Genomic DNA, 14451 nt, shown 5'->3' with positions numbered 1-14451 from the left:
GTCTGTGTCCTTCATCTATTTCAGCTACCCTGAAAGTCTGACTGCAGATGTTAGTGCTTTAGTGAAAATAGCCACCAGACTCTAAGCATATTGCTTACGTTTTGCCAGACAATGCACAGAATCTGGCAGCTGACCTGCTTCCAGCTCATCCGTGGTTGGACTAGCCCAGGGAGCACATCAGCTGCTGAGCTCTGGTGGTGTTGCACACTGGAGAAGAATCTGGACTCCAGAAACCTTCTTGGCAAAAAGACTGCTGAAAAGCTTACATCTCTGAAAAATTTTTTACCTTGGACTACATTTGGTGAAATTGTTTTGATCAGTTCTTCTCAATATCTCCCCATGAAATGATTCCTATTTTCTTACTCTGATAGCTATCCACTCTTGCTTTCAGATAAGACTCCTATGTAAATCACCATTTCAATTTTAATTAATTAGCTTTCATTCTTGAGGTGATTTTAATTATACGCTAACTTTATGGTTTACTAGTTCACTTTGGGACTAGTCTGAATCCAACCACTTGCCCAACTGTTCATTCTCTTTGAGTTAGGCTGGAGAGGAGTTCATTTTCCACAAATTTTGTTTTGCTCGGTCTGTCTATGTACATTTATAACACTTTGTGTGTGTATGTATACATAGTATTATATATATTTTATATATGTTATGTGTATTCATATATGATTACATAATTTTTTAGTATGTGGTAGTCACAACCACTGTTGTTAAATGCATCTAACACATAGTCGTTTTCAGTGTAAATGTCTTTCATGGGACCTAAAATAGAACTTTAGGTACTACAGTAAACACAAGACTTTCTTCCCGAAGGTTAATATCGCATCAACTGCTTCTTTTCTTTCCAGGTACTCCCAACCTCTGCATGAAGAAATAGCTTTGCATAAGCATCTCAAACATAAGAACATTGTCCAGTATTTAGGTTCTCTTAGTGAGAATGGCTTCATTAAGATATTCATGGAACAGGTGCCAGGTGGTAAGTTGTGGGGGAGACTGGTTTGGTGGTTGGTTGGTTTGTTTTTTAACATTTTAAAATTATAAAAACCTATAGTACTGCAACAAGATGTATTTCATGCAAATGTAATATTCTTTACTATCTCTTTCCTAAATTAATGGGGAAAACTGTGTTTCAAAGTGCTTGAGTCCTCTCATTCAGTATTTAGATAGGATGTGCTACAGATACAGCTCAGATCATTGCTGTGGCAGGCTACGTCCTTTTACCTACAGATCTGTGGTGGGTTGACCCCTGGCTGGGTGCCAGGTGCCCCCCAAAGCCACTCTATCACTCTTTTCCTCAGCTGGACAGGGCAGAGAAAATATAATGAAAGACTCATGGGTCAAGATAAGGATAGGGGGAGATCACTCACCAAGTACCGTCATGGGCAAAACAGACTCAACTTGGGGAAAAATTAATTTAATTTATTACTAATCAAATCTGAGTGGGATAATCAGAAATAAAACCAAATCTTAAAAACCACCTTCCCCCCACCCCTCCCTTCTTCCTGGGCACGGCTTCACTCCCGGATTTTCTCCCTTTTTCTACCCTAGTAATGCAGGGGTATGGGAAATGGGGCTTGCAGTCAGTTCATCACACGTTGTCTCTGCCACTCCTTCCTCCTCAGGGGGAGGACTCCTAACACTCTTCCTCTGCTCCAGCATGGGGTACCTCCCATGGGAGACAATCCTCCACAAACTTCTCCAACGTGAGACCTTCCCGCGGGCTGCAGTTCTTCACTAACTGCTCCAGCATGGGTCCCTTCCACAGGCTGCAGTCCTTCAGGCACAGACTGCTCCAGTGTGGGTCCCCCATGGGGTCACAAGTCCTGCCAGAAAACCTGCTCCAGCGTGGGCTCCTCTCTCCACGGGGCTGCAGGTCCTGCCAGGAGCCTGCTCCAGCGCGGGCTTTCCATGGGGTCACAGCCTCCTTTGGGCACCCACCTGCTCGGGCGTGGGGTCCTCCCTAGGCTGCAGGTGGATATCTGCTCCGGCGTGGACCTCCCTGGGCTGCAGGGGGACAGCCTGCCTCACCATCGTCTTCCCCATGGGCTGTGGGGGAAATCTCTGCTCCGGCGCCTGGAGCACCTCCTCCCCCTCCTTCTGCACTGACCTGGGGGTCTGCAGGGTTGTTTGTCTCACATATTCTCACTCCTCTCTTCAGCTGCAGTTGCTGTCGTGCAGGTTCTTTTTCCCCTTCTTAAATACGTTGTCCCAGAGGTGCTACCACCGTCGCTGATGGGCTCGGCCTTAGCCAGCAGCGGGTCCGTCGTGGAGCCAGCTGGCATTGGCTCTGTCAGACATGGGGGAAAACTTCTAGCAGCTTCTCACAGAAGCCACCCCTGTAACCCCCCCTGCTCCCAAAACCTTGCCACACAAACCCAGTACAAGATCAGAGATGATCTGTGGTCATCCTACTAGAAACACTGTAGCTAGTCTCAGTTGGCTGAGCCCTCCTCAGGTACCTAACACAAGAGAAAGGTGACTGGTGATTGTTGCTTCTGTTTGAGACCAAAGAACTCCCAGCAGCCAGACGGAACAAAAATCCCACTTCTTGAACTTAGTTTTTTGAGAAACTGTGGAGTTGGTGTATGTACAAAGACATACACATGCACATCCACCCTTTTTCACTCTTAAAACATTCCTTTGGGGCAACTTCTCTCCAGGCATAGGAGAGAGGTGAGTACATTAATTAATTAAATGTGTTCTGATCTGCCTGCTTGAGGAAGCATATGCTTCTCTGCTGCAGCTGAGGCCAGTGGAGATACTGACAGTCTCTTTTTAATTACTCAGGCCAGTGATGATGCAAGTAAGCATTTGCCTGGAGAGGCCTTTGGTTATAGAATAGGTGCCTACACTTGGTTTGGGATTCATGTTTGTTGTTACTTTTTTTTTTCCTTTGGGGGAGAAGGCAGAACTTAACTAGATTTTTACTCTCACTTTTTTGCTCTCCAAAATTATAGGCAGCCTTTCTGCTCTTCTACGATCAAAATGGGGACCATTAAAAAACAATGAGCAGACAATTGGCTTTTACACCAAGCAGATTCTTGAAGGATTAAAATACCTCCATGATAATCAAATAGTGCATCGAGACATAAAGGTAAGAATTTGCAGAGAATTAAGCCCTAAAAATGGTTATGCAGTTACATAACACTATTTGTCCTGTAATTTAAAAGCTTTTTTTCTGAAAGTTCTTTATTTTCACATACCCTCTCTGCTGTTCTGAACTGTGGGTTAGGTACATGAACCATGGTTGATTTGAATTTGCACAAACAAAATATTTTTCTTATTTTAGAAGAATTGACATATAGCCACTTAAGATGTAATAAAGTGGATATTTTTATTTCTGTTTTCAATGACATGATTGAACTTTAATAAAAGCTTATTAGAAGTGGAGAGGATTGTGGATGGGATATTAGGAGGTTCTCTTCCAAGGAGATTACAGATGAAAAAGTTCCCTTTAAAAAAAAAAAAAAAAGTCTTTTCCCCTCTCTTAAGATTCTTTAACTGAATTCCTGTAGTATTCCTGTATTAGGGGAAGTTCACTTTGAGATGAAGTTTCTGATAATGGGATTACATAAGGCAGGAACGCTATTGATTCTTCTTTCATCTCCCATCTTAAGAGCCTTAGGAGGTAATTGTTAGTTACTAAAGAGTGCATTGTAGAAACAGGCTATGCAAGAAGTCTTAGATGAAGAGTCAGCAGAGAAAAATAATTGCTCTGAATGTTCTGTTCCTCAGGGTGATAACGTGCTTATCAATACATACAGTGGAGTGTTAAAGATTTCAGACTTTGGAACTTCAAAGAGACTTGCAGGAATCAACCCATGTACTGAAACTTTCACTGGTATGTTCCCAGAGGAGACTCTCTTTCCTCACTTGAGCTGCACATGTAGGGTCAGAATCCACAGCTGCTGAACTTTCATTGACTTCAAATCAATGTAAAAGGTTGCTGCAAGGATAACTTTTTGTATACCTAATCTTAAGCTATACACTGTACTTGTATGAACTGTTCAAAGAGAATGCTGTTTTGCAAGTTCTACTTGAGGCATGAAAGTCCTCTACAACAGAAGAGCTGTGTCTTTCCTATGTTGTATTTGAGTCTCTTTTCTGTGCGCATGGGTTTTTCATCTTGCTGATTGAAGGCTTTTTTTTTTTTTAATTTCATGACTGGCTTGGATGTCCTGCCTTCATCTCCAGAATTGCTTATCTACAGAGCCTGTCATTAACTTGATCTTCATTTGGATGTTAAATCATGCAGTGGCACTGCATTAAATAATTATGCAAAATGAGAAGTGACTGTTATTTTAATTCCATCCTCTGGTCTTCCACTTCTGCTTTAAATGAAACAGAATGCAGAATGATGTGTCAGGCTGATTATCTTACTTCAGAAAAAGGGTTCATATCACCTGCTGGTTTAGATTCAGATTTCAGGTTTCACTTGCTTTTCGTCTCTGGATGCAATTCAGGGTCATCTTCCTTATTTTAATCTTAAACTATAATACAGTAAATGAAAATTATGTCTGGTCCAGAGCTCATTGAAACCTCTTAATAATTGTCATTGACTTTGAAAAGCTATATTACCAGATCAGTAGATGATATCAGATGCTTTTAGCATAAGTCATATTTTGAATAGTATTTTGAGTTTTATGTAGAATGCATATGGAAATTTTTGAATTTTGAATAATAGAGTGGTTTTTTTAAAAAACTCTCCTGATACTGCTCACTCCTCAGTTGTTTTGTTCCTCTTGTCCTTTAGCTATGTATTTGTATCATTGGTGCATGTAAATAAAAAATGAGTATGTTTTAAACAGGTACCCTTCAGTATATGGCACCAGAAATCATAGACAAAGGGCCACGTGGCTATGGGAAGGCTGCAGACATCTGGTCTTTGGGATGCACAATCATTGAGATGGCTACAGGGAAGCCCCCGTTTTATGAACTGGGAGAACCACAAGCAGCTATGTTTAAGGTCAGACATCTTCCTTGTACAACTCAGGCCAGTATTTGTAAACATAGGAAATCTTATGACTGTTTTGGAGAAGCTAGAATTAGAGATTGCAGGAAGAGAAGATAAAGAAAATACTTGGTTAGTGAGGATGTTAAGAAGAATGAGCTGATTCAATTGAGTGGGAGTGCTGTTTAGTTTTGAAGAGAGTAATGGAGCAATAGCAGCTATTCAGCAGCCTGGGTGTTTAAAAACAAAAACAAAACCAAAAACAAAACACCTGAGAAAAGAAGCAGTTTTTTGCTTTGCAAGAGCCTCTACTTGCAGTTGTGGGTTTTTTTAATGTAATTGTTTATACAGTTTATAATAAGGGTTTTTTTTCTCTGAATTAATAAACTAGTTACAGAAATATAACATCAAAACTTAAGAGCAATATACCACTTTTACTATCTATACACTTTTTTGATGCTATTTAGTGTTTGGGAAAAGAACAACGTAGGCCATTGTTTTTCCCTTTATTTGTCTCAGGTGGGAATGTTTAAAATACACCCAGAGATTCCTGAATCCATGTCTGCAGAAGCCAAGGCTTTCATATTGCGTTGCTTTGAACCAGATCCTGATAAACGAGCTTTTGCTCATGAGCTACTTATAGATGAATTCTTGAAGGTTTCAAGCAAAAAAAGAAAATCCCCATCAAAGCTCTCAGGTAATAAGCATTGCTAAACTCAATCTGGAATTTTTCTCTTGTTGATGATACTGTTTCCTGAAACTGCTGATTTAGTCTTTAAGATGAACACAGATCTCCATCCCAGGTGAACATTCAGTTGTAACCTTCTGTTCTAGCAGCTTGCTGCAGAAACACTGTTGTAGCAGAATTCTGTTATCATGTGGTCACAGAGGTGATTTATCTAAATATTTCTTAAAAGGTTTCTAAAAGTCTGTTTATGGTTTTGTGCAGCTTTTGTGGTTGGCTGTTGTTTGTTTGTTTTTTAAATTTGCATATGTTTTCGTTCAAAGAATGTTTGCATAAAGTACATTTTGTGTAAGGTTAGAACATGCTATCGAGCCTCAGGGGAGTTTTCTACATGAGCAAAATAATCTTTGTCCCATAGCAAATGTGTATGCACTGCATTATTTTTGTTTCACATACTCATTTCCTTTAGTGTTCTAAATCATGGAAAATAACAAAGAAGTTTTGAGAGTATGAATGACATATTCTATGTGTGCATATATATGTATGAAAATATCTTCTGTATATTTTTAGCATGGTACCTAAAAGAAATAAAAATACCAGGTAAAGGAGATGGCACTGGATGATCACTTTTAACATGGTTTCCATCCCCTGCAGATTAGCTTTAAATCACAATAGACTACACTTTTAGAGACTGCAGACAGGAGAGTTCAGATAGTCCATAAAAATAAGAAGAGAGTTTTATCTTTTAGACTATGCTTATTTTCTCAGTTAATTTCAGCACATTTAACTTTCTTCTTTCTTTGCTTTTCTCCCACAGTTCTTTCAGCTAATACAAATGGTGAGTTTCAACATACTTCTCTATCATAACAGTGTAGCTACTGCGGTTATCACTTATTCTGGTGTAATTTGTCACACTAAAATGTTGTAAAGAGAGGTGGGCACAATTATGAAAATAAGTGACCTTTCTCTGTTAGGAACCTCTAATTCATTGTGCAAATTTAAACCACTATTTGTAATCCTACCAGACTATGGCTTAATAATCTAGGCAGGTGGGTAATACAGGCTCGAAGAGCTCTGTTTTTATAGGGTCATGTAGTGGAAATTTGAACAGGAAACTAAATGGCTGTTTTATAGTAGCAATAGAGCCAAGGTTTGTGGAGAAAGATAACATAGACTTTTATTAAGGTAAATTCTATGATTGAAAAAAGCGGAATGCATTTGACACTCCTTGTCAGGCCTCGGTACAGGATACTCATGTCTTTCAGGAAATGAACTGGGGGGAGGAGGGGGGAACTGAACAAACAGAGTTACCTTCATGCTGAGTTGCTATCAAAGTACATCTTGAAATATGCACATGTAAAAGAGGTATGAATAGTTTCTTGCAGCAGTAATGTATGCTCTGGATTTAAAAACAAAAGATCTGCATGTTTGTTATTAATCGAAGACTATGAACTAATTAAACTTGTACAAAATAATCTGATAAATAAAGGTATCTTATATTTGTTACAGTATATATACTTATATGTATTGTATATATAAACATATATATTTATATACACACATAAAATTAAGATCTTGGAAGGTGCTGGGATGACTTAACCTGTAGAAACATTTTGCTACTGCTGAAAGTGCATACTGGTGATACAAGATGTGTGTTCACTCCAGTGGTGAAGTTCCGTAAGTGAACTTGCAAAGAGCCCAGCATTTCTGTATCTCAGGAAGCTTTTGAATAAAAACATAACTGAAAGAGAATGCTATTCCAGAAGAATAAGTTTTAGGAGTTTTTTGTCAATTTTGTTTTAATATTTTGTATTGGTGTGTGGGAAGACTGGAGTCTTTCTGTTTTCTCTGAAAGAATAACCTTTTCACTTCAGAACTGTCATGGCACTATTAAATTCTAATTTCTGAATATTCCTATATGAATAGAGTATCTTCGGAGTATATCCTTACCTGTCCCTGTTCTGGTGGAAGATACAAGTAGCAGCAGTGAATATGGTTCTGTCTCGCCTGATACAGAATTAAAAATTGATCCATTCTCTTTCAAAACAAGAGCCAAATCCTGTGGAGAAAAAGATGGAAAGGGAATCCGTTCCCTTTTTCTGAGGTAAAGAGCTATCTGGCATTTATGTTACACAGTAGATTAGGAATGTGTGCATTGGGGTGGCTTTTATAAAGTTTCTTTTCACTGACTGTCTTTCATTCAGCATCCCAGATGAAAATTTTGAGGATCACAGTGCACCTCCTTCACCTGAAGAGAAAGATTCTGGGTTTTTCATGCTGAAGAAGGATAGTGAAAGGAGAGCCACCCTTCACAGGATATTAACTGAGGACCAAGAGAAGGTGGTGAGGAACTTGATGGAAGCTTTGGCTCAGGTAAAGTAATTTCAGAAAGCAACAAATTTTTATGGAATTCGACGACTTATCTGCAGTTACCTGGAACTTTTGAAATTACACATAGTAAAGTAATTAAAAAATAAAGTTTGATTAATCTAGAAGGCATACATCATGTAAGCTTTCACAGTTTATTGTTTTATTTGGGCTATTAAAAATAAGCTTTGAAATTGTTTATGCTGCATTACATATGCTTTTTCTGTTGTTTGTAAATACTATATGTATACCTGGATATTAGTGCTGGCCAGACAACAGAAAAATGTGTTTTCATTATATTATATTTTACGAGTGATTTTCAGATGGGACTGAGGCTGTCAGGTCAGGTTGACACTGTCAGGTCAATTATTCCCAGACCTATTTTAGAGTTCTATCTTCTGGCTGACTAGTTTGATGGAGGGAGGTGTAGGTATTTTGGCCTGCTCTGGCCTTATGTTAAGTTATTGCATAGAAAAAATGTGGCTGACTGGTACACCATTGCCTTCTAGCCAACAGCTGTAAAAGGGGAAAGAGGGAGCTAGGGAGAAAATAAATTGCAGCTATTCCTCGCAGCAGTTGGGAGCACATATGGAGGGGGAGGGAAGATGGAGTGACAGTGGGAGCTACAGCAAACAATAAAATAATTGCAGAATGACCTTTTGGCTTTCCTTTGTGGGGACGATTCATGATGATGTATCAGTTCAGGATGACACTGAATAAATTACAGGTCATGACCACACTGCTAAATGTTGCAACACTGTAATTGGATAACGTGACTTTTTGTTCTTGTTTGTAATGTGTGTGTTAGTAGTTAATTGACTCACTTCGTTCTCAAGGCTCAGTATTGCTGGTCTAAAACATATTTGTATAAAATGTGACAACTCATCTTCTAAAGATAGTACTGTTTAGAAACTAATGCAAATAAATATGATTCTTACGCATGTAGTACAGTTAATGTAATTGGAAATTGCTACTGTACCAATAAAAAGAGCTTCTAACTCTTGGTGGGGGGAGGGAGAAACCCACAGTTGTCCTGGTAACTATAGAAAGTGTTAAAATAGAAGGCAATGAGAGATGCCAGTGATCTACGCTTTGCTAGAGTGTTGCTATAACAGACACAGTTGTTAGCATGTGTATGAAAGGAATAATCAGTGATAGTGAGGGGCTGAAACTCAAGCACAGAATCCAGAGAGGATGCTTGGTGTTTCATGCCTTCCTCAGCTGGGGCTGGAACAGCGCAAGAGAGGAGCAGAGAGACACAGAGTTGTAAAGCCAAAGAGTTTAAAGCACATGTGCCTGGAACTGTCTGCCCTTCAAGAGGATGCAGGACTCTAACTCCCAAACACTGTTTTCTCCCTTGAGAGAGGGACCCTGGTCAAAGAGTAGGAAACTTACTCAAACCACCAGAAAGTGGTAGTAACTGCAATTAAGGGAAGTTGAGTTAGCTTCTTGTTATGTCCTGCGTAAATGCAAGAAGTTACCAATAGATGGAAGTCTGACTTGCTTGTTAGGCCTCATCAGGATTTAGGCTTTGATAGCACTTTTCCCTTCACAAAACCTTTTCATAAGAACAATTTCAACAAAGTCGTCGTGTGGGGGGGCTAGGGGAGGAGAATGACCCTCCCGAAATAGGTCACTTTTTCTTATTAGGGAGCCATACTGGTTGCCCTGTCCCCAGCATGCCTTGATGGGCTTGGATCTTCTAGTCCAGGGCTACAGTGTGTTATGTGTCCACCTATCTGCCCTAATGGCTTTTTAATTATTTACACAAAAAGAAGATCAGCTACTGCAGGACAGAGTGAGGGATCCACTTCAGTATAGCCAATCATCAGGTGAATTCTCCAAATCAAAGCGGATCAGGATCAGACCCTAGGATCTTTTATCTTGGAGATGGGTGCTTTAGTCTGTAGAATGTTTGACTGCTCTAGAGCTTTTTCTTTTTTTTTTTTTTTTTTTTTTGTTTCTCTCTCAAATAATAAAATTATCTTTGTTTGATCCTCATCAGAATTAATGAACTACAGTTAAAATCTCAACTTTATTGGCAGAGTTCTTGATGTCTGGCCAGCTATAACATTCATGGCATAAAACTGGCAAATGCAACAGAACCAAACACCATATGTCCTTCTGTTATGGAAAACACTGTTAGGTATCTTTAGTCTATATAAATAATTATTTAGCTTCCTTCAGAATAAGCATCTAGTACTTCATGTTGAACAACTAGTATGGTTTTCCATCTCTGGTTTAATTTTAAGATTTAGAATTGAAATTTATATTCAGTTGGCATAACTTTACTTTGGAGAGTAAATACAGTCCTCTACTTCCTAGGTACATGCACTGATTATTCTGATGAACGTGTTTGAGCCTTTTGTTACTTTGGTAGCTCATGCAAAAACACAAAAGGTTTTAAAAATAGGCATATGAATATTTATAATAGAAAGGTGAGAGATTTGTAGACCTGCTCTAAGAATAGGTAAGTGTAGAAGTTCTGTATCAAGGGAAATTATGTAGGAAAGAATTAGTCTCTTTCTGAGCCTTCTGTGTAACTTTGACTAACCTCTTCTTTTAAATGCTACTGTGGGACTTTGCATGTTGTCTGTCAGAGGCACTCTGAAATTAGAGGCAATGCAAAGTACATGTTTGTTTGCAATTAAGAGTAATTTGTAGTGTTCAGTGCACAGTATATTTATTCATATCTTTTCACTCCTGTACAATGAGACATACAGACTATAGTGTGCACGTATATTTCAGCAACTGATATAAAATGAAGTCAGCTACTTGCTTGTCAAGTAATCTGCATTACCAGAGAGCTCAGTGGTAGAGGTCTTTGCTGCTGTAGTTATGCTGCTACCATTATCTGACCTGCAACTGTGCCTTTTCCTTAACTATAGCAGTAGAATTTCTGGAAATCCATATTGCCAACTGACATTATTGGCTAAAGTCCCTCTGGCTGTATGTTTCAAAAGATGGCTGTCAAAAACTATTTCTTTTCCTCTCTCTTCTACCAGGGAGCCGAAGAACCCAAGCTAAAATGGGAGCATATCACAACGCTCGTTTCCAGCCTCAGAGAGTTTGTACGGTCCACCGATCGTAAAATCATAGCAACCACTCTTTCAAAACTGAAACTGGAGTTAGACTTTGACAGCCATGGTATCAGTCAAGTGCAGCTCGTGCTGTTTGGTTTTCAAGATGCTGTAAGTTGTCATTTTTACTAAGAACTTTGTGCACCAAAACTGCCAAAAAAACCAAAAGCTAAAAGCTAGAAGCCAGAAGCAGACGGAACTTCATTAACTTCCACCCAGAGTTACTGAAACAATAATATTTGAGGGCTTTGAGCCTGTAATAACAAAAACCCAGCCCACAGCCATGGTTGCCATGTGATCCTTTGGCAGGACACAGACCCTGAACACAACTTTTGAGATGTTGCTGATTAAAGATCTAGAAGGTTCAGCATAGTTGTGTAAACGTTATGTCATAGTACTAAAGCAGGAAAGCCTTTTTAAAAAAAATTTCGGTTTAGATGGTTTTCTGGTAAATAAGACCAACACTGCATGTCAGGCTTATCCTACGTAAATGCAGATCTCTTGAACTTCTCTTATAAACTAATACATTAAACTGCTTTACGCCCCCAATAGTAGTCTGTTTATCTTGTAATATTGCATTGAGGTCTTATTCTAGTATTTTTGATTAGCAGCAGTTTTTTGTCAAACTAGACATTTTCATTTCAATTTATAAGCAGTGGGATAAGAAGGAAGAAAAAAGGTTACTTTTCTGTCAATAATTAGTGCAAAATTTATGATTTCCTACAGTAAGCAACCAAACACACACATGGATAACCTTTAAATAGCTACTTTACTGAAAGCAAATGCTTTTTCTTCTTAAGCTATGTATTTAAATGTTAGTTCACAAGCAATTAGGCTTAATAATTAAGTTGAATAACCAACATGGGAGGGTACAGCTGTGCTGGTCATCACTTGTCCAGACTGATGTCATGTAGTAAAAATGAAAAGACAATCCAAGTAGGCATTTGAGGTGGATGATTCTGTTAGCATTTAAACCTGGGCACTCTGACAAGTAAAAGAGCTGTCAGGAAGGATTGTTTGTTTGTTGTTTGTTGTTGTTAAACTGTTTGTTGCATAGACTACACTGACAAGAATTAGATGCTGTTTACGAAAAAAACCCTAATGTGTGAAATGAAAATCAAAGTTTTTTATTTGAGTCTTCACTTTGGAGTACACTTCAGCTTTCCATTCTGCTTAGCCACATATTAATACTGTTTTGACACTTGGAAGAAAAAACCAAACATACAAGGTCAAGAAAAAAATTGAGGGGGGAAAAGTACAAATATCTGGGTTGGTTTTCTGATAGAGATGTTGCTGGGCATCGGTTGTTTGGTGGTAATTGCATGACTCATGTTATTTCAGTAAAAATTTTACCATCGTCTACTACCTTCATATCATTACAAGTTGCTGTTTTTTAACTGATAAGTGTTTCTCTCATTACTATCTCTCTATTATTTAACTAACATAACTCACAGAAAGTTCAAAGAAAAACACTGCTTTATATGTACCCAGTCTTATTTCTTTTGGTCAAGCATTAGATTTCTAAAGTAGAACACTGAAATCCAGATCAGTATCAAGAGCTCGATACTGCAGAGATTGGGATATTGCTAAAAGTGAGGCAAAGTAGTTCCCTTGTTCTTAGGACTTAATAAGGTAATCTCAGGTAACAAGGTTTAATAATCACAATATCCTCATTGGAGCAACCAAGAAAAAGTAATGTGCTGTAATGTAAATAGCTAAATCGCATTACTGTGCATTGTCATGTTCTTGACAAAGTTACATCATGCTGCTTCAGTTCTTAAATAGGCTGCACTTAGCTAAAGACATGTCAGTGTCGTGGTAGGAGTCAGTATGGGAAGGTGCGAAGTGCTTGCAAACAGGAGTTGTGCTGCCTCAGAGGGCCATGGGCAAGCCTTTGGGGCCCTTAGGCAGCTGCTGCCCAGGTACCAGGCACAGGGCAGGCTCCCCTGGCGCTGCTGACAGCTCCCCGAGTCCAAGCAGTGTCCCTGTGCCACCTCGTGGCCATTGGCAATAGAATTGAGGAGACAGGTACTGTGGTGGGTTGACTGTGGCTGGCAGGTACAGGAAAGCCCCTACCCAGTTGCTCGTTCACTCCCTTGCAGCAGGATGAGGGAGAGAATCGGAAGGGCAAAAAGTGAGAAGACTTGTGGATCAAGGTAAAGACTCTTTAATAAGTGAAGGGCGGGGGGGAAACAACAACAAACGTCACAACTGATGCAAAAGCAATCACTCATCACTAGTATACTAATGCTCAGCCTGTCCCTGAGCAAAAGCTTCTTTAGAAAAACTACCCCCCTAGTTTTATTGGTGAGCGTGATATTATATGGAAGGGAATATCTCTTAGGTCAGTTCTAGTCAGCTGTGCCAGCCATGTCCCTTCCAGCCTTTAGTCCACTCCCCAGGCTACTCACTGGTGGGGCAGCATAAGAAACAGAGAAGGCCTTGACACTGTGTAAGCTCTGCTCAGCAATAGCTAAAACATGGGTGTGTTATCAAGGCTGTTTTAGTCACCAGTCTGAAACATAGCACCATATGGGCTGCTGTGAAGAAAATTAACTCCATTCCAGCCAAACCCAGTACAGGTACCTACATAAATTACTGTATTACTGAATGCTGTTGCTTTGGGGCAGTGAAAATAATGATTAGTAACATTTATTAACTTTTACACATCTTCTGAAGGCATCATTTGTGTAACTTCAGTCATTTTTTTACAGTGAGGTTATCACAATGTGAGAAAATTGAACTAATCCCTTTTTTAGAAAGACCTAAGAGTGAAGTATCTTCTTGACACATTTTTTAGTAAGCACTAGTTGCTACTTTTTTTATAAGGCTTTGAGTAACCTCATAATTTTCTAAATACAGTTATATTTGTTTCTTCCTACAACTTCTCGAGTCCTACAGAATCTGTTGCTTTGGGCTGCTTCTGTGCCTGGAAAACAGCACCGAGTCTGTTTTGTGCTGTTGCCAGTTACTGTGGCTAGGCATTTCGTTCTAGCACTGTCACCCCACCTGCTTCTTCCCTGTCATCTGGGAGTTGGAAAACAATTCCCCCAAGGTAGAGACATTCTTGCAAGTGGCATGGAGCATCCATAGAGGCACCTAGGAATATGGTTTAAAGCAGTCTAAAAGCAGCCCTGTAGGCAATTAGGAGCAACCCAATGTAGGAAACTATCTGATTGTACAAAGTAAAAAGTAGAAGGAAAGAGAAAATGGTACAGCATACAAATGAAGATCCCTGACTATTTAAACTAATGTTAACTATTTTCTGAATCAAGAAGGAGCAGCGTTACATTAGTTCTTCGATATTTCCCACAATTGTACTTTAAAATAGATAAGTATTTCTGAGAGCAAGCAGTGAA

The 14451-nt window shown here is 39.2% G+C and overlaps 1 protein-coding gene across 1 annotated transcript in view; it reads left to right on the top strand.

Annotated features, from left to right (window-relative positions):
* The window catches only part of MAP3K5 (mitogen-activated protein kinase kinase kinase 5), a 109422-nt gene that overhangs the window by 85553 nt on the left and 9418 nt on the right, over positions 1 to 14451 (top strand). The window contains exons 16-24 of the mRNA XM_052784456.1: positions 858 to 985; positions 2967 to 3103; positions 3745 to 3850; positions 4818 to 4975; positions 5480 to 5657; positions 6463 to 6483; positions 7572 to 7749; positions 7850 to 8018; positions 11018 to 11203. Of these exons, the coding sequence (XP_052640416.1) occupies positions 858 to 985; positions 2967 to 3103; positions 3745 to 3850; positions 4818 to 4975; positions 5480 to 5657; positions 6463 to 6483; positions 7572 to 7749; positions 7850 to 8018; positions 11018 to 11203 (1261 nt within the window). The remainder of the gene's footprint in view (positions 1 to 857; positions 986 to 2966; positions 3104 to 3744; positions 3851 to 4817; positions 4976 to 5479; positions 5658 to 6462; positions 6484 to 7571; positions 7750 to 7849; positions 8019 to 11017; positions 11204 to 14451) is intronic.

Source organism: Harpia harpyja, chromosome 4 (assembly GCF_026419915.1).
Source record: "Harpia harpyja isolate bHarHar1 chromosome 4, bHarHar1 primary haplotype, whole genome shotgun sequence".
NCBI classification, from domain to species: domain Eukaryota; kingdom Metazoa; phylum Chordata; class Aves; order Accipitriformes; family Accipitridae; genus Harpia; species Harpia harpyja.
This window is presented reverse-complemented; position numbering and strand designations above follow the sequence as displayed.